The 18825-nt window shown below is 33.8% G+C and overlaps 1 protein-coding gene across 2 annotated transcripts; it reads left to right on the top strand.

The window, feature by feature from the left end:
- The first annotated feature begins 14154 nt into the window (after positions 1–14154).
- Positions 14155–18248, top strand: LOC115994364. Of its 2 annotated transcripts, none has more exons than XM_031118485.1 (2): positions 14155–17357; positions 17458–18248. In XM_031118485.1, exons 1-2 carry the CDS (start codon positions 14810–14812, stop codon positions 17628–17630), a joined length of 2721 nt encoding a protein of 906 aa, XP_030974345.1. In that variant the 5' UTR covers positions 14155–14809; the 3' UTR covers positions 17631–18248. The 2 variants fall into 2 exon arrangements, with proteins under 2 accessions (XP_030974345.1, XP_030974344.1); XM_031118484.1 differs by having other exon boundaries at positions 14156–17794; positions 17923–18248.
- The last annotated feature ends 577 nt before the right edge of the window (positions 18249–18825 follow it).

Below are 18825 nucleotides of genomic sequence, written 5' to 3' on the forward strand. Positions count from 1 at the left end.
GAGAGGGAATCCAAGGGCTGTCCCTCATAAATGTGTCCATTTTTAATTGAGATTTAAGAGGAAGGAAATAAATGGCTACAAAAGTAGAGAGAAACATCTTATAATTAATTCGTGCTTAACAGTTACAACTAGAGGCATTGTTAATAAATTATTATATAAAAGTTATGGCGATATTTTTATGAAAAATAAAAAAAAGTGTTAAAGTATTAAAATAAAGAAAAATATTAATGAATATTTTTAAGGTATTGGTTAATAATTTATTTTAAAAAAAAATTTATAAGAAAAGAAAAAAAACAATTAATATTTTGATAATTTTATTCATTTCCTATAAAAATGATATCAAAACTTTTTTAATATTGATTATTCATAAAAAAATTTCCGATTAAGTTACCAGTAAAAAAGAAAAAAAAGAAAAGAAAAGAAAGGTTCTTACTTCTTAGTGAGGTCTACTTATTGTTGATCCGGTACAACCATTATTAGGGGAGAATGTTTTGCTTCATAAATCATAATTATATGGAAGAGAGAATGTACATGGTAAAGACTAAAGAGTAGGGTTGGATAGTCATAGGTCATAGGACTTCATGTGTTCATAAAATCTTTTATTAGGGTAAAAGTTTTTGTTGGGTAAGTAGCAAGCACAGTGGTGAAGTGAGACTTTTTAATTTGAAGGGACAAAACTTATACAAGTATATGACACACGTATTTATTGTGTTCATATATATATATATATATATATAGTATTTGAAAGTTGAATCTAATTTGAAAACTAAAAATTTACTTATTTGAAATTAAATGGTATTTTAATGTAAGAAAAAGGTGGAGTGAGACTTTAATTTGAGGGGACAAAACTTATACAAGTATATGACACACATTTATTGTGTTCATATATACAGTATTTGCAAGTTGAATCTAATTTGAAAACTAAAAATTTACTCATTTGAAGTTAAATGATATTTTAATGTAAGAAGAAAACTCATAAAAACAACATATTCATAATATTAAGTGTGTGTGGCTTCAATAAATTTCTGTTGTTTTTGTTACCATATACTATGAATATTTATGTCTTTAAAACTTCTATTAAGAAAGAGTTCAGCTTGAAAGCAATATTAGACACTAGAGTAGAGCTTGTTGTTTAACTCCATACTTTGTTGTTTATAAACAAAAATTTATGAAGGAGAATAAATTATTACAAAAAAAAATTGATATCCTATTATAATTTCTTTTAATAATTTTTTTTCCTGTTAAAGATTCTTTTAATAAAATATGTTTCTTTTTATTTTTTAAAATAAAATTTGATAAATAACATATGTAGGGATAAGGGTCCAAATTATATATTGGACCTTAGGCCTAAGCCGAGAGCATTAGCAATTCGAGGAGGAGCAGATGGTAATGAATGATTCAGACACAGAGTTTAGTGAGCAAGATATGAATGGGAAGTTGGTCCAAGGAGGAATAACTCCTCGGATACGATAAGTACAATTCAGATATGTACTTTAACAATCAAGGTGACCTTTTAAGAAACTCCATTGATAGGAACGTGTATTATGAACATACGAAAAGGAGGGGAACCCAAAAATATTTAAGAGAAAGTTGCTACCACCGCATTGAATGCATTGCAGCTACTTTTCTGGCCGCATTTATGTGGAGAAGACCCTTGAGCAGTGCTACCTTGGCCACCACAACTCACAGAAAGCCAGAGAAGGTGTTTGATGGAACATATACTCAAGTAAAGGCTCAGATGAACAACAAGTGTAAGATCAAGATGATCTGAAAGGAACTATATAATGTAAGGGACCTTCCATAAGAAAAGGAGAGGAAAAATAGAGAGAGAACACTGTAGTAATCTAAATTGTCCTTATATCCAATTGTGATCAATTTATACAAGTGTGACCTCCTCGGACTGAAAGTCCATTGATATTAGAATCTCTTATTTGTGTTTGATTGTCATTTAATTCAGTACTAGCCGTTATCCAACTTATTAGGGCCTAGTTATTTGATCCACTCTCTACAAAATTATTGTACTGGGCTCATTAGGTCAAGATCCCATACATCTTGGATTTGTGCTGTAAACCGTGTCCTTACACCAAGTATTATGCTTTATTCACCAAAACCTTTTTTTTTTTTTTAAGATGATTTTCATAACATAATTGGTTTCTCGTTCTTTTAGTTGTATCAAGTATCAACACCTAAATATACAGACATACTTAGCCTCCACTTTCTTTATTTTTTAAAAATTTATTTTATATCTAAAAATAGAAAACTAACTAGGAAAAATAAAGAAAATGGTAAATTCCACTAAACCCCCCTAAGGTTTGGGTTAATACTAATTAGGTCCAAGACTTTTAAAAAATGACCAACTTAGTCCTTAAAAGACAATTTTATCCCTAACTCCATTTAGCACTATTCATTCTTCTCTTTCTCATCTCAAACCATCTCTTCTATTCACTGTGATTACACTAACATGAGCATGGATTTGAGCACAAATCACACTACACAGACGCACCATCTCATAGAACACAAACATACACATACATACAAATTCCAAAACTTGAAAACCCCAAAAATCATCCCAGATTACCAATTATACACAGATTCATATGCATGCACTAACAAAATCACCATATTAGAGCCATTTTGAGACAAACCCTAAATCAAAAAATACCAAATGTCTCTCTTACTTACTTGCCCATAGTAAGTAAGTAAGAAGTAAAAGAAGAAGAAGAAAGTAAGCACGCATTGCATGAGCTGAGCTAAGTAGGTAAGTAAACCTCTGTTTTTGTTTCTTCTCTTTCTCAGTTTCTCCCAAACTAATTTGTAATAGTCTTTTGCGATCTTCTGATTTGATTAGATCTGAAATCAGAGAGAAATGGCGAACATAGACATAGAGGGAATATTGAAGGAGCTCCCAAATGATGGTCGTATCCTAAAGACCAAGATTGTCTGCACTTTAGGTCCTGCATCTCGTACTATTCCCATGCTCGAAAAGCTTCTCAGGGTTGGCATGAATGTCGCCATGGCACTGATTTGAGAAGAAAGTGGAAGATGGTAGTGGAAAAAATGGGTTTCAGCCATGAAAGAGGGAGTCTTCAGCCATCGTGGGTATGGGTGAGAGAGAGAGAAGGAGCCGTCGTGGGTGTGTGTGAGAGAGAGAGAGAGAAGGGTTTGGGATTAAGATGAGAAGGGTTTGGCTAGTCAGAGATAAAATTGTCTTTTAAGGACCAAGTTGATCATTTTTTAAAAGTCTTGGACTTAATTAGTAATAGTCCAAATCTCAGGGGGGGTTTAGTTGAATTTATCCTAAAGAAAAAAAAAATCAATCTCAAGGTTTCAGCATTTTTTAGTTAAGAAACCAGAATCATTAAATATTATCGTTTCCATTTATAAATTAAAAAAGAAAAGAAAAAAGAATTGAAAGAGAGAGAGAGGACCTCAAGGTACTGATGGACCATTAGAGTAGCGCTATTTTAAGAATTTATTAAGAAATCCCCCCCCCCCCCAACTATTTTTTTATTTTTTATTTTTTTACCTTGTACTTCGGTACGTGAAATGAACGTTAGAGCATTAGCATTGGAAAATTCCAATGCTATTCTATTTTACCATTCTAAAACACCACTTTATCAATATACCATACCATTTTACAATTCCTCCACATCCCAAAACTCTATTTTTATTAAAATATTATTTTTTAACCCATTCTTTATTATTTCTTCCCAACCGTTCAGCTCATTTTCCTGGGCTTTTCAACAGCCATTTTTATTTTCTCTCTCCCAGCACCGGTTCAACACACAACACACACCCATTATACAACGATCAACCTATCCAAACCCATCACCACACCCACACACACACAAACGCAAACACCAAACTAGCAACAAAGCCACGCACAAACAGAACCCAGCAACAAAGCCACACACAAACACAACCCAGCAACAAAGGCAAGCCACACACACAAACACAAACCCATTCAAAAACCGGGCCACCGATCAAAAACCCAGGCCAGGCCACCGATCCACGCCGCCGATCAACCAATCCACACCGCCGATTTGAAACCTAGGCCACCGATCAAAAACCAGAGCAAACCCATTCAAAAAACATCATCACCGGAGCCACCGGAGCAAACCCATTCAAAAAAATCATCACTGGAGCAAACCCATTCAAATAAAATCATTACCGGAGCAAACCGATTCAAACCTATTCAAAAAAACATCATCACTGGAGCCACCGGAGCAAACCCAACCAATAAAATCATCACCGAAGCCATCAGAGCAAATCCATTCAAAAAAATGAGAGAGATGAGAGAGCAGAGACGAGAGAGAAGATGGAGAGCAAAGATGAGAGAGCAAACTCATTCAAAAAACATCATCACCGGAGCCACCGGAGCAAACCCATTCAAAAAAAAACATCACTAGAGCCATCGGACCAAATCCATTCAAAAAAATGAGAGAGATGAGAGAGCAGATCGAGAGCAGAAATGAGAGAGAAGACGGAGAGCAGAGACGAGAGAGAGAGAAGGGCACAGACAAAATGAGAGAGATGAGAGACAGAGGAAAGAGAGTAGAGATAAAATATTTTTTTTTTTTTATACAATACTGCTACAGTGCAATTCTATCTTTAGAATTGCACTGTAGCAAGTATTGCAAAAAATTTACAATACTTGCCTTTGCCATTTTCTGATGTAGATGATTTTAAGGTTACAAATGCTAAATTTCCTTTAGATATAGCATTAGCATTAGCATTTTCCAATGCTAATGCTCTAAGAACTTAACTAGAATTTTGGGTTTTGGCATGAAATTAGTTGTATTATAATTACCTAGCAATAGCAAGAAAAGTGGTTGATAATATGTATATTTCTTTTGAGAAATGATATGTCCACAATATTTTCACAATATTTTATAACAAATTTTAAGTGATAGGTTGTAACTGGTTGTTATTATTAGGGTAAAAAAGTAATATTAGTGTTAGATTCAAATTTTAACCAATAACAATTAACCACCTATGATTTATTGTAAAAATATTGTAAAAATGCTGTGGATGTAGCATCTCTCATTTCTTTTAGTTATATATATGGTTTGGAACTTTTTACAAAGACATTTGTTAGATTCTTTAAACTAAAAATTTAAGTTATTATGTGGTTATAGATATCCATGCAGATTTTTATTTGAAGCCGAATAATATCTCCATAAAAAAAGACAATGGAAAAAACAAGAAACAAATAAAATAAAAAAACAGATACAAAGAAAATCTAGACGTCAAAGCAGACTTTCATAAAGTAACCGAACAAATAATTAAAATTAGACTCTGCAACCGATATAAAAAGCTAAAATTGTTTGGTGTAGAATCTAATTAGTATATAAACACATATCAAAATTTTAATCTAACGAACATAGAAGTTTTCAGTATTATTTTTTTCTCGAGGATGCATAGAAGAGGGTGTAGTTCACCAAATGTACTGAAAATTTTATCTCTCGAGGTGTGAATGTTGAAGAGTACAAAAGTTCCAAAATCCATCATATGATTAGATCTGATCAAATACTTCTGTTGCTATGGATTCTTTCTTACTCCACTTGATGCCTGATTGCTAAGGAATTGGATTAGTCAATTGATTTTTGTTGCGATTTAGTTAAATATAGAAATAAGGCCGAGACCAAAAGCTAGGATTCGGCAAAAACTGCAAGATTTTAGAAGTGTGCAAGTGCACCATATTAAATGGGAGGGCAATCGTCCAGCACACATCTTAGCCCAACATGCCAAAGATGTTTTTGGTTATGTAACTTGAATAAAGGAAAATCCTAGTATAATTGAGTCTTCTTTGGCTTAATAAGATTTATTGTTTTTATCTTCTTCTTAATGAAAGTTACATAATTCTTATAAAAAAAAAAAACATAACAATTTGGTACTTTGTGAAGTTTCTAACAAAAACGTTCAAAATTCAAATCTCCTTCTCATTGTAATTATCAAATTATCCACACAAAAAAAAAAAAAAAAGGCATCTAAAATATTCCAAGGGTACAATAATAACATAATCATTTCAAATAATTCGTAATTCTACTAATTAAATTCATGACGAGACCTAGAGGCGGAGCTACATGTTAGAGTGGGAGGGCCATGGCCCTCCAAATTTTTTGAAAATATCATTATAGAATAAAAAAATATTTAATATTTTAATAATTAGCCTCCAAAAATGGCCCTTCCCCCATATGAGTTAGTCTAACAGTGTTATTAAAAAAATTGTCCAATTGGTATAGTTGTTATAGAAAATGTATTGTTTCTCAAAAATTTTTTTTTTTTTAATCGTAAAATGTGTTCTTGTATCTCTTAAAGTTTTGAGTCATTCATGTTTTTGATAACTTCATTAGTTCAATTGAAATTTTTTTACTCCTAATGGTAGACAATTTGGTAACTTATATTGAAAATGAAAATTTTAAGGATTTCACTATATAAAATGATGAAAGATGAATTTAATTTTATGAAACATTTAACTTTAAGGATTTCACTATATTAACTTATATGTGTGTATAGATATATCTGTTTGTGTATGTGTATGGAAGTTTGTATAAACTAACACAAATTGGACTCCCAAACAAAAATTTATGGCTCCATCCGTGATGAGACCTTACTATTAATGGGGGAGGAAAGATTAACTAATTAAGTTTATAATTTTCCCATTTACAACTACAAAACAAATGTGGAAGGAAAGATGTGCACATATAATGACATCAGAAAACTACAAAATTGAGTTTGATATCACCAAAAGGAGGGCCATCCTTAACAACCTGTCGATGTCTGGTTAATATCAAGATAAATAATGGAGCAAATAGGCTTACTAATCTTTTATTAAATTCTTATAGGTGTTGACTACGATGTCTTCTTTCCTAATAATGGACTAAAATAATGTTATTTAAAATTTTAAATTGCTAAAAAGAAAAAGAAAAGTAAAACTAAAACAATTCAACTATCACATGTGCCATTGTTTATTGTATATATATAAGGTTTTCCCTTTCTAATCTGTTGTCTTATTTTTATTATTTATATATATATATATATATATATATATATATATATATATATATAAAGATTTAAACAGATAATCTTAGTGTTGATAATGGCCCAGGAGGATAACCTAGAAGCACATATCAGTACTAGTCACATGCATGCGCAAATAGCGCTTGTTAATCTCAACTCTATTTACTAATTTATCATAATTTTTTATTTTAATAATTGTTAATCTCAACTCTATTTATTAATTTATCATAATTTTTTATTTTAATAATAAAATTTTGGGTTTAAGACTTCGTGTTTACATCATGTGATTCAATGTATACAAGTTGTACTGTACAATGTTGCTATTTGACTTATTATAAGTACTTTTCTTTTTTTTTTGTTAAAACACAAACATACAACAACACACCAACTTCAAAATTGTTAGTGGCAATTAGAGTCACGGAGCTGTTAATATACTTTTGCACACCAAGCAAACTAGGCGATATGGGACAAAACCCACACACAATTTTTTTTATTTACTTTTTATTTTTTTATAACACACAAACATACAACAACAGACTTATTATAAGTACATTAACATAGTTTATTCTGAGTAAAACTATATTAAGAATTTGTTTAAATTATCAATTATTGAAATTTTAAATAAATTTAAGAGAAGTTTTTTTAAAATATCTTTAAGTTATAGTCTAACGTTTCCATATAAGTATAACACATACAAAACCATGAATAGGGGTGTCAATGTTCGACCCAACCTGCGAACACGACATAAACCCGACACGGATTTTTTCGGGTTAGGGTTGGGCTTTAATGGGTTTGGATCATAAACAGGTCGACCCGAAAGTGACACGATAAAAAATGTGTCATAAGTGGGTCAACCCGTGTAACCCACAGTAGACACGTTTGACAAACCAATTATTTGTGTCAGTCTGAAATGACCTACTTAACACAATCCATTTAACTCGTATAACAAATAAATATTTATTTTATTTTAGATTTGTCAAATATCTTTTGTATCCAACATATATTTTAAATTTAAAAAGAAAAGTGAGTAATTACAAAAATTTATAAGGGATATAATTGAAAATTGAAACTTTACAAACCCTAGAACTAATAATACTTTTTTTTTTTTTTTCTTGGCATAGAACTTGCACAAATGAAATTGGATGAACTTGTGGAAGATGTTATGAATTTGGACATCAACAAAGAATTTATGGATAATCATGGTCATAGTCAAGATTAGTCTACTGTTTGCTCAAATTCTTTCAATATTGATACTTTGCATTTGGCAAGTTCCAAGGATATTATATTTTTGTTGAACTATGTTATTTTATTTTTGTTAAACTTTGTTATTTTGAATTTGAGTTGAAGTGTATGAATTTATTTTGGAGTGTAAAGAACTTATTTCTAAATGAATGTTATATTTTTGTTGAACTATATTATTTTAAATGTGGGTTGAAGACTTGAAGTGTATGCACTGCTTTTTGGGATGTAAAAAAAATTATTTCTAGATGGATGTTATATTTAATATTATGCAGGTTGAAATTGGTTGTGTTACATTCGTGTCAACTCAACACGACTCGTTTATTAAGCGTGTCAAATGGGTTGGGTCAAGTTAACCCGCTTTATTAACATGTCGGGTTAGGATTGAAGAATCATGACACGATTATTAAATGGGTTGGGTCAGGTTAACCCGCTTTATTAACATGTCGGGTTAGGATTGAAGAATCATGACACGATTATTAAATGGGTTGGGTTAGGGTTGAGTCATTTAGTCAAATACTCCTACCTCGACACGACATGAACCTGACACGCTAACCCGAATTGACACCCTTAACCATGAATAGGATTCTTTTTTTCTTTTTTAATGGTTTATTAAGATATATATATATATATATATATATATATATAACATGCTTCATTCAATCAAAACTATCTCTTAAAACTCTAAAATAGTTCTAAATAAAAGATAAAAATAAAAGTCAACATTAATACTTAAAGGCGAATGTAATTATAATATTAAAAAAAAAAATTATAATTCGATTGTTACAACGTTTGAATGGCAAGGAATCGAATCTTAGTTCTCATTATAAAAAAGACTAAGCAATATTATTGAGATACAATAACTTTGGCTAATTTAAAAAATAAATAAATAAATAAAATACACATTATAAGCACTAGGCAATACAGGCAAAACATTTTATTTGGAAAAGAGCTCTATTTTAATTAGAAAGGATATTAATTTGGGGGTATAATTGTCATTTAAAAAATATAGAACTTTTATAGACCATAAAAAAAGGTAAAATGAATTCCACAATCTCAACAAAAATGAAGTTTTGTAGGAATTGAGATCTTGTAGAGTTCTTAGGCTAATTCTATAATAGAGTTCCTAAAATCTTATCCATTCATTTTGAAATAAGTAGATTAGATTTTATTACGTCATTAATATAAATAAAAAAGGCATCGACTATCATCATTTTAATATTTATTTAAAGCATTAATGATGTGGTACATTATATTATACTTAGGGGTGTCCACGAGTCGGTCCGGGTCAGGTTTATGCCCAACCCACAACCAACCCACTTACATCGGGTGGCCGATCGAACGACCCGCCGCCGACCTCGGGTCGAGTCGGATCGGTCTCCGGTGAACGACGGTCGAGTCGGTCGGCCTCGGTACTGAGGTAAACCACGGAATCTTCGCCGGATTGAAGCTCAAAACCACCTCATAAGCCCAGATTTCAGAGAAAATCACAAGATCTAAGCAAAAATTGAAGCAAAAGGCACTATATCAAGCCCAGATTTGAGCAAAAGCACCACATCAAGCAAGAATCGAAGCAAAAATCAATCCCAGATCTGAGCAAAATCGAAGCAAAAGCACCACATCAAGCCAGATCTAAGTAAAAATCAAGCAAAATCTTCATCTCCCCGTCGGATCTAAGCATGAAAACCAAGATCTTCACCAGATCTAAATAGAAAACCAAGATCTTCACCGAATCTAACCAAAAACTACCAAACTTCTCACCGAAATATCGACGAATCTGAACGGATCTGGGTAAAACCGGTGTTCTTTCTTCACTTTCGTCGGTCGGATCGGGTATATCGGGTTTTGAGGAAGAAAACCCGCCATCCGAATTGCCTAAATGGGTTTTTGGTGGCGGAGACCCGTCTCCGACCGTCACCGGCGTCGGGTCGGCTGGTTTTCGGGTCGGCCCGGGCGGTTTGGGCGAGTAGGTCGGTTTCCGGGTTCTGATGGACACCCCTAATTATACTCATTTCAAAATGAATGAATTAAATAAATGGCGGAGTGGCCCTAAGAGTTCCATACCTCCACCCTCATTTGAATTCTCTTGAGTTCTTTACAAGTGAAGAACTTACCCAAAAAACAATCCAAATCAACCCAGTGATCACTCATAGTCTGCGGATCTATGTTGCCAAGAGAAGAAGAAAGATAGATAGCACTTTATTATTATTATTTTTCTTTTTTGAGAGAGATAGCACTTTTCTATTTCCTGACTAATTGTATGTCCGTGCATGGATTAATTAGATTTTATTTATAAAGTAAATAAAATATCGTAAGTATAAGTGAAAATCAAACAATAAAATAATTAATAAAAAATATCAAAAACTATATTATGTAAAAGAAGCCTAGGTAAGATCTGTTTTTTCTTTATCAAACTAAAAATTATGGTCAATGAATAAAATAATTTAAAATAGATAATGAAACTTAATTTCTTCAAAAAGAAAGTTTCACTTAAATAATGCAATTTTGATTGAAATATTAATATTAAATTTATTAGAACTTTGGTAATAAAGTTTCATATAGAGTAAAGTTAACTTAATAATATCTTAATGTGTTTATACTTTATGGTGTTGTGTGTACTATTTTATTGTAAATGTGGCATAAGGGTAAGGTATCAACTTGTAACAAACATGAATTTTAAGACCTAAATTTTATTATATAGTATATGATTTTTATTTTCATTATAGAAAGTCGAGGGAGCTTATCATGAATTATCTAAATAATTATAAATACCATTTATTTAATTACTATTAAAGAGGTTGGGATGAGTGTTTTTATGAATAAGAGATAATTTCATTAAAAGAAATCATTTTCATTATTTCCCATTGGCATTTTTATGCAGAAAAAAATCCCTCAAAGAAGTCATGGCTATGTTTGTTATAGCTTACAAGTTATATATCAATGTATTTTCACCTTCAATTTATGTACAATTTTTAAAAGCTCACTTACAAAAAATGGCAAGAAGCCTTTCCACTATAAGCCATCGAGACGAAATTAGACTACTTTTCCTATTAAATATAGCTCAATTGGTAGAGCTTCACTCTTGAACTTGGGTCGTTGATATTATGGGTTGGATGTCTAATTGTTTAAGCGATAATGATAGTTGGAAAATAGCTTATGTGGGGACCGGCCCAGAATAATAGGTTGGCTGGGCCCATCCGAGGAGATGTTGTGGCCCAGAATCCTTATTTAGGCCCACTGGGGCAAAGAGAACATGTCCGAGGAGTAATTCCTCCTCAGACATTCCAAAATACGGGTCAAGGGTGCGTCCCAGCTACTGTAGTCCTCCCTCCAAGTACGTAAAAAGAAAGAAAACGCAAAATATCTCAGCAAAGGCTGCCTCCACCACATTAAATGCACCACAACTACTCTCCTGACCGCATTAATGAAGAGAAGACTCCTGAACAGTGCTACCTTGACCACTGCAACTCACAAAGAACTGATAAGGGTGTCTGATGGGACAAGTGCTCAAGTAGGAGTTTGGATGATCAACAAGTGTAAAGCCCAGATGATAGGAGAGGGCCTATATAATATGTAAAGGTCCCCTAAGAGAGGGGGACGAGAAAAACGGAGAAAAAGAGAAGAGAGAACACTGTAGAGAAATTTTATTTGCATGAATCTGTGCCCATTAATCAAGTGGGAGACCTTACCATTTGAGAAGGATCTCTCTTCACTGCTATCTCCTTTTGTTTTTGTTTCTGTATCCCCTGAGCCCATGCAACAAACCGTTTAAGTTAACTGGAACCAAGTTCTTTAACCCATACTCTACAAAAAATTCATTGTGTGGGACTTTTTGGGCCAAGACCTGACCAACAAGGATCGGGTCAACTAAAATCGTGTCCCTATAGCTTCCTTTAAGGGGCGCTATTGCTAGACCAATATGATAAGAGCCACTTATGCGTTGTAGCGCCTAGAACTTAAACATTGGCTCGAAGTATTTTCTCTATCCTTTCTTACCTTTAAAAACATGGGCACCTCGTGTCTTTGAATCTATAAAATTAGGGTTTGGCTTACCTTTAGTACTTTTTAAAAATAAATTTCCTTTTGTTTTAATGAGAGACTGCCATATTACCCATTAACTAAATAAAAAGGTTAAGATTAAAATCCACTACCACTTACTATTATATATTTAAAATAAAAAGACATATCCAGTTAAAAAAGTACTGAAGGTAAGTCAAAACCATAAAACTATACCATTAAACACTTTATTTAGATTAAGCTTAAAATTAATATGAGCTTTAGTGCACCACACCAGATTTTATTACAAGTAATGAATGGACAAAAATGACTGCTTATATTTGAAGTGACACTCCGTATCTATCCATTTTGAGAGAGAGAACGCGATGATAATAAATACAACACTGAAGCTAGATTTTCCAAATAAGTAAATTTTATGTTATTTTATTTATAAATTTTGCAAGAGGGAGGAAGGTATTTAGTAAAACCGAGGGGGACCATGGCTCCCCCTCCCTCCACCTGTGACGACGATGACAATAAATAATAATAATAATAATAATAATAATAATATTGATCATTAATTAAATTAACTAGATTAAAATATGAAAATAAAAAATAATTTCAATCAGACAAGGTTTAGCCGTAAAATTGGTTATAGTTTAAGATTATAACCTTGCTTAATATCTTTTTATTAAAAGTGAATTTTGACAAATTTACTATTGGATTATATTTTCTACTTATATCATTTATACTTGCAAATTTTCTAGAAAATTAAAGATCAATAGTTATGTTATCAATAAATTATTTAAATTGCAAGTTTTTGTAATTTAAAATTAATCATAAAATATAAACTAATAGATCATATGATAAATAATATCCGATTTGACACAAAATTTGACATGTGTATTAAGAGTATAAAGAACATACAATTCAATGGTTAGATTTTCAAAATATGTAGTAATATTTATTCTATTGAGTAACGTTATTCCTTAAAGTTACAATCAATTTTGTATCTAAATTTTGTCCATTTCAATGTATCATCTTTTATCCCTTCTCAAATGTAAAAACTAATTATCAATTTTGTTACCAAACCAAGGTAACAACTTCATGGTACTTTTGGTTTCGCACTTTATCTCAAAAATTCAATTACTTTAGCTTTTATTTCGGCAACAATATCATATGGACCCTTAGTTTAATGAAATCAAGCAATAATAAAAAGGGGAAAAAAATGCAATAATGGATTAATGATCATAATGAAAAAATATATAAGTCATGTGATGGAATAAGCTCATATGAAATTTAAAAATTAAAACACTAAAAATACTAGTAAATTTACTACAAAGAACTTATAAAAATGTAAAAGTAAATGTGTGGGTGACACATTAATAACATAAAAAATAAAATTTTGAATTACATATATATATTTTTTATTTTGCTTATTTGACATAAAAATTCTTAATTTATCTTAAATGGCAATATTTGCATCAACTATAACATCATACGTCTCCAAAAAAAGAAAAAAAAACTATAACATCTATAAGAACTATGAAATCAAACTAAATTTTAATTAGTTTAATTAGTAAAATCTCTTATATCGAAAATTAATAATTAAAATAATTTTATAATATAAGTAATTATCATAGAACCGACGGTAGAAAAGTGAAAAACTATGCAATCAAGGATAGAGGAGCTCCTTCAAGAACTAGTATGTATGGTCGCCTAGTTGGACAGAAATCAGCTTTTATACAAAGCTAGCTGATTATTTGACTTTTAGGAACTACAGTGGGGCCCATCAGAGCTGCTAATATCAGCAATTTTAAAAAACAAAAAAACAAACAAAAGAAAAAAAGAAATTAAATATCAATTAGAAATGTGGTTGGTGGAAGTCAATGTCCTTTCTCACAGTTTGTTAAGGAAGGTTAGTCTGTAAGATTGGAGAGAGAGAGAGAGAGAGAGCGAGGGTCAAAGTGATAGACAGAGTGGGGTTATCATATCATATATTATCAATACCGGTATGTTTTGGATTTACTACTAACAAAGTAATTGTGCCTTTGATGCTGAGAGTTGTTTCTGCTTTGTTTGCTTTTAATTATATCTTTAACAAACAGTGTCACCGAGAGAGAGAGAGAGAGAGAGAGAGGGTTAGGTCTTTTGAGTTTGAGTTCTTTCATGTTTCCTGGGAGTATTTTGACTCTGCTTTCTCTCTATTCTGTGTTGATTTTTTGAGAAAGCCCTTTTCTTTAACATTGTTTTTTTTTCAGTGTCTTGTGGGGTTGTGAGCTTCCTAATGAAAGTTTGAGGATCTGGGTTCTAGGATTTGATCCCTTTTACTCTCGATCTTTTTTGGGTTTTCTTCAAATTTGTTGTTTTTGCTGTCTATATGTGTGATTTTCCCTGTTCCCAAACTAATTGAATAGCATTTTTGTTGTGGGGCTTTCACTAAAAAGGTCTTAATTTTGGGTTTGGATTCTAGTTTTTCATCATCACATTTACTTGGTGTCCAAAAATAGATCTGTGAATTTTTGGGTTTTCTTTGATCTGAATTGCTTTCATGCATATGTCCATATGGAAACCCATTTCCCACTGCGCTGCTCTGCTATTGGACAAGAAGAGCAGAAAAAAATATGGGTCTGATTCTGCTTCCGAAACCAAGAAGAACTCATCGGTTCTCAGGAAATTACAAGAGAACAAGCTCAGGGAAGCTCTTGAAGAAGCTTCTGAAGATGGGTCTCTCTTCAAATCCAAAGACATGGAGTCTGAGGCTAACCAAGAAGAGAGCTTGGGGAGGTCTCGTTCGCTTGCCAGGCTCCACGCCCAGCGTGAATTCCTCAGAGCCACTGCACTCGCCGCAGAGCGTACTTTTGAGTCTGAAGATGCCATTCCTGATCTCAATGAGTCTTTCTCAAAGTTTCTCACTATGTATCCCAAGTACAAGTCCTCAGAGAAGATTGATCTGCTGAGGTCAGAGGAGTACTCTCACTTGTCCCCAAAGGTATGCCTTGATTACTGTGGGTTTGGCTTGTTTTCTTATGTTCAAACTCTTCATTATTGGGAGTCTTCTACGTTTAGCTTGTCTGAAATTACTGCAAATTTGAGTAATCATGCGCTATATGGCGGTGCGGAGAGAGGGACTGTTGAGCATGATATAAAGACTAGGATTATGGATTATTTGAACATCCCTGAGCATGAGTATGGCCTTGTTTTTACTGTGAGTAGAGGGTCTGCTTATAAATTGTTGGCCGAGTCATACCCTTTTCATACGAACAAAAAATTGTTGACAATGTTTGATTACGAGAGTCAGTCTGTGAATTGGATGGCTCAGAGTGCTAGAGAAAAAGGAGCTAAAGTGTATAGTGCATGGTACAAATGGCCAACCTTGAAATTGTGCTCCACTGATTTGAGGAAGCAAATTTCTAGTAAGAAGAGGAGGAAGAAGGATTCTGCTGTGGGTCTTTTTGTGTTTCCTGTTCAGTCTAGAGTTACTGGGGCTAAGTATTCATACCAATGGATGGCACTAGCACAACAGAATAATTGGCATGTCTTACTTGATGCTGGGTCATTGGGTCCCAAAGACATGGATTCACTTGGGTTGTCCCTATTCCGACCGGATTTCATTATCACATCATTTTACAGGGTATTTGGATATGATCCAACTGGTTTTGGATGCCTTCTGATCAAGAAATCAGTGATGGCAAGCCTTCAAAGTCAATCTGGATGTACTGGGGCTGGAATGGTGAAGATTACCCCGGAATATCCTTTGTATCTGAGTGATTCTATGGACGGTTTGGAAAGATTGGCTGGAATAGAAGATGATGAAGTTGCTGGGAATGGTGAGAAAACATCTGAAACTCGCCAGGGAACACAGCTGCCTGCCTTTTCTGGTGCATATACATCTGCCCAGGTGAGGGATGTGTTTGAGACTGAGATGGATCATGATAACAGCTCTGACAGGGATGGGACAAGCACAATATTTGAAGAAACTGAGAGTATTTCAGTTGGGGAGGTGATGAAGAGCCCAGTTTTCAGTGAAGACGAGTCATCAGACAACTCGTACTGGATTGATTTGGGTCAGAGTCCATTGGGGTCTGACAATTCAAGCCAACTAAACAAACAGAAGGTGGCCTCTCCCTTACCACCTTTTTGGTTTACTGGCAGAAAGAACCACAAGCAGCTATCCCCAAAACTCTCCTCCAAGGTATATGGTAGCCCATTATATGACGACAAGGAGGTTAGCCTTGGGCCTCATGATGACCACCATGTGCTATCATTTGATGCTGCTGTCATGTCAGTTTCCCAGGAACTGGACCGTGTCAAGGAGATCCCTGAAGAACTATTTGCAGAGACAAACCCCACTGCTGGAAATTGTGGAAAGTGTTTTGATCGTGTTCATGTTCAGGAGATCCAAGAAGAACTTGCAAGTAGCAAACCCCTTTCTACTGGGTCTAAGTCCAAGTCTCTGGTGAATGGGGTGAATGGATCCCATGTCAACATATCAACTTCTGCCTGTCAGCATTGCAGCCAAGAGAATGGATCAACCTCTGAAATTTTCCCAGAGGTGAAAGAGAGTGCTATAAGAAGAGAAACTGAAGGTGAATTTAGGTTGTTGGGGAGAAGGGAAGGGAATAGGTATGCTGGTGGTAGATTTTTTGGTGTGGAAGAGAATGAACCATCAAGCAGGGAAAGGAGGGTATCCTTCAGCTTGGAAGACAATCGTAAAGAGCACCTCCAGACATTGGAGCCAGTAGAAATATCTGTAACCAGCCTGGATGATGAGGAGCAAAGCAGTGATGGTGAGTATGCTGAGGGTCAAGACTGGGACAGGAGGGAACCTGAGATAGTACCTCGACATCTTGATCACATTAATATGTTGGGTCTCAATAAAACCACCCTCAGACTGCGGTTTTTGATCAATTGGCTTGTGACCTCATTACTGCAACTAAGATTACCTGGTTCCAATGGGGATGACGGTCCAAATCTCGTCCACATCTATGGCCCAAAAATAAAATATGAAAGAGGTGCAGCTGTGGCTTTCAATTTGAGAGACAGAAACCGGGGGCCAATCAGTCCAGAAGTTGTTCAGAAGCTTGCTGAAAGAGAAGGTATCTCTCTTGGCATTGGCTTCCTCAGTCACATAAAGATTTTAGATAGCCCAAGACAACAACGTGGTGCTTTGAATTTTGAAGATACTACCCTGTGCAGGCCAAAGGAAAATGGCAGACATGATGGAGGAAAAAGCGGATTCATACGAGTTGAGGTTGTTACTGCTTCCCTTGGCTTTCTTACTAACTTTGAGGATGTTTACAAGTTGTGGGCTTTTGTGGCAAAGTTTCTTAATCCGGCATTCTTCAAAGAGGGTGGGCTTCCAACAGTAGAAGAAGGTTCTGAGACATGAGACAAAACATGACAATCTTGCTGTTCAAGTATGAGTTATAGTTGTGCTTTTGGCTTTGAAAATTCTTCAGAGGAATCTCCCTCAGTCACAGTGGAAAATTGAGAAGCTTCAGAAAGGAGGAAAATACCTCTGCAAGGATGGAAGGTATTTATTTCTGAATGGCCAGATACCTGAGCCCTTTGCTCTTTCTCAGGACACAATGCATCTGGGTGAATTTGTTAATTCATGTTTGTTATAGCTCCAAGTTTTCTTTTTCTTTTTTTCATGTTCAGGTTCTTGGCTTTAGAAATTGATATCTTCTCAGGAAGTCTTGGTGAGCTCAAAGCTGAAATTTCTGGACAGAATTTCACCATGACACTACATTCTGGTTCTGCTCTATACAAAATTAGATTTATTGCTTCTGTAAAGAATTAGCTTAGTGCCTACTGTGGACTGTGGTTTGTACTAGTACTCAATGGCATGTTTATTGTTGCCTCAGGAAAAAAAAGGGTTTAGGATCCCCCACAATGCATCACAGAAAGATGGTACAAAATTGAGTTCACATGAAATCATCACTTACAACACTTTTATTGTATTCCAATTACCTCTTTTTACCTTAGCAGTTACGAAAAAATTGAGAAAATTGTTGTTTATCTAATTAACATTGACAAAAATTTCTATTAGGATCAGTTGCTTGTCTAAATTGGATTTCATGTCAAAGGCATGATTAGTAAAGTGGGTATCCTTTTCTTGACATGAAAATAAGAAATTATGTTTCTAGCGAAAAAAACAAGAAAATGACAAAGTTTATCATATTACTGACGAAGTCCAATTCGACTTTTGTTTTGTTTTGTTTTGTTTTTATTTTTATTTGTCTTTTTTGAAGAAAAAAAAATATCAAAAAGAGAAGAAGGGAACAATTGGAATTGGATTAGATTTAGAGCAGGCCTACTCGACCACCGAGAAAGAGTAGTGATTTGATGTTAACAGGAAATAGATATTCTTTGCATAATGCGAAGAGCATTATCAAAATGGAAAAAGTAAAAGTAACCAAAGATTGGACTAATTTAAATGTATGGGATCTCTTTTGTCTTCGTAATTATCATAATTGGGCCATACCCATTGAGTTTTGTTCCCATGGAAATATTATGGCGAAAGTAGAATCATTCGATTTCTATTTTCTTTTGACCTGTGGA

The sequence above is a fragment of the Quercus lobata genome, chromosome 6 (genome assembly GCF_001633185.2).
Source record: "Quercus lobata isolate SW786 chromosome 6, ValleyOak3.0 Primary Assembly, whole genome shotgun sequence".
Taxonomy (NCBI): Eukaryota; Viridiplantae; Streptophyta; class Magnoliopsida; order Fagales; family Fagaceae; genus Quercus; species Quercus lobata.

What these genes read in the sequence shown, in the direction of transcription:
- LOC115994364 (XM_031118484.1), top strand. Translation starts at nt 14,810, where the DNA reads ATGCATATGTCCATATGGAAACCCATTTCCCACTGCGCTGCTCTGCTA.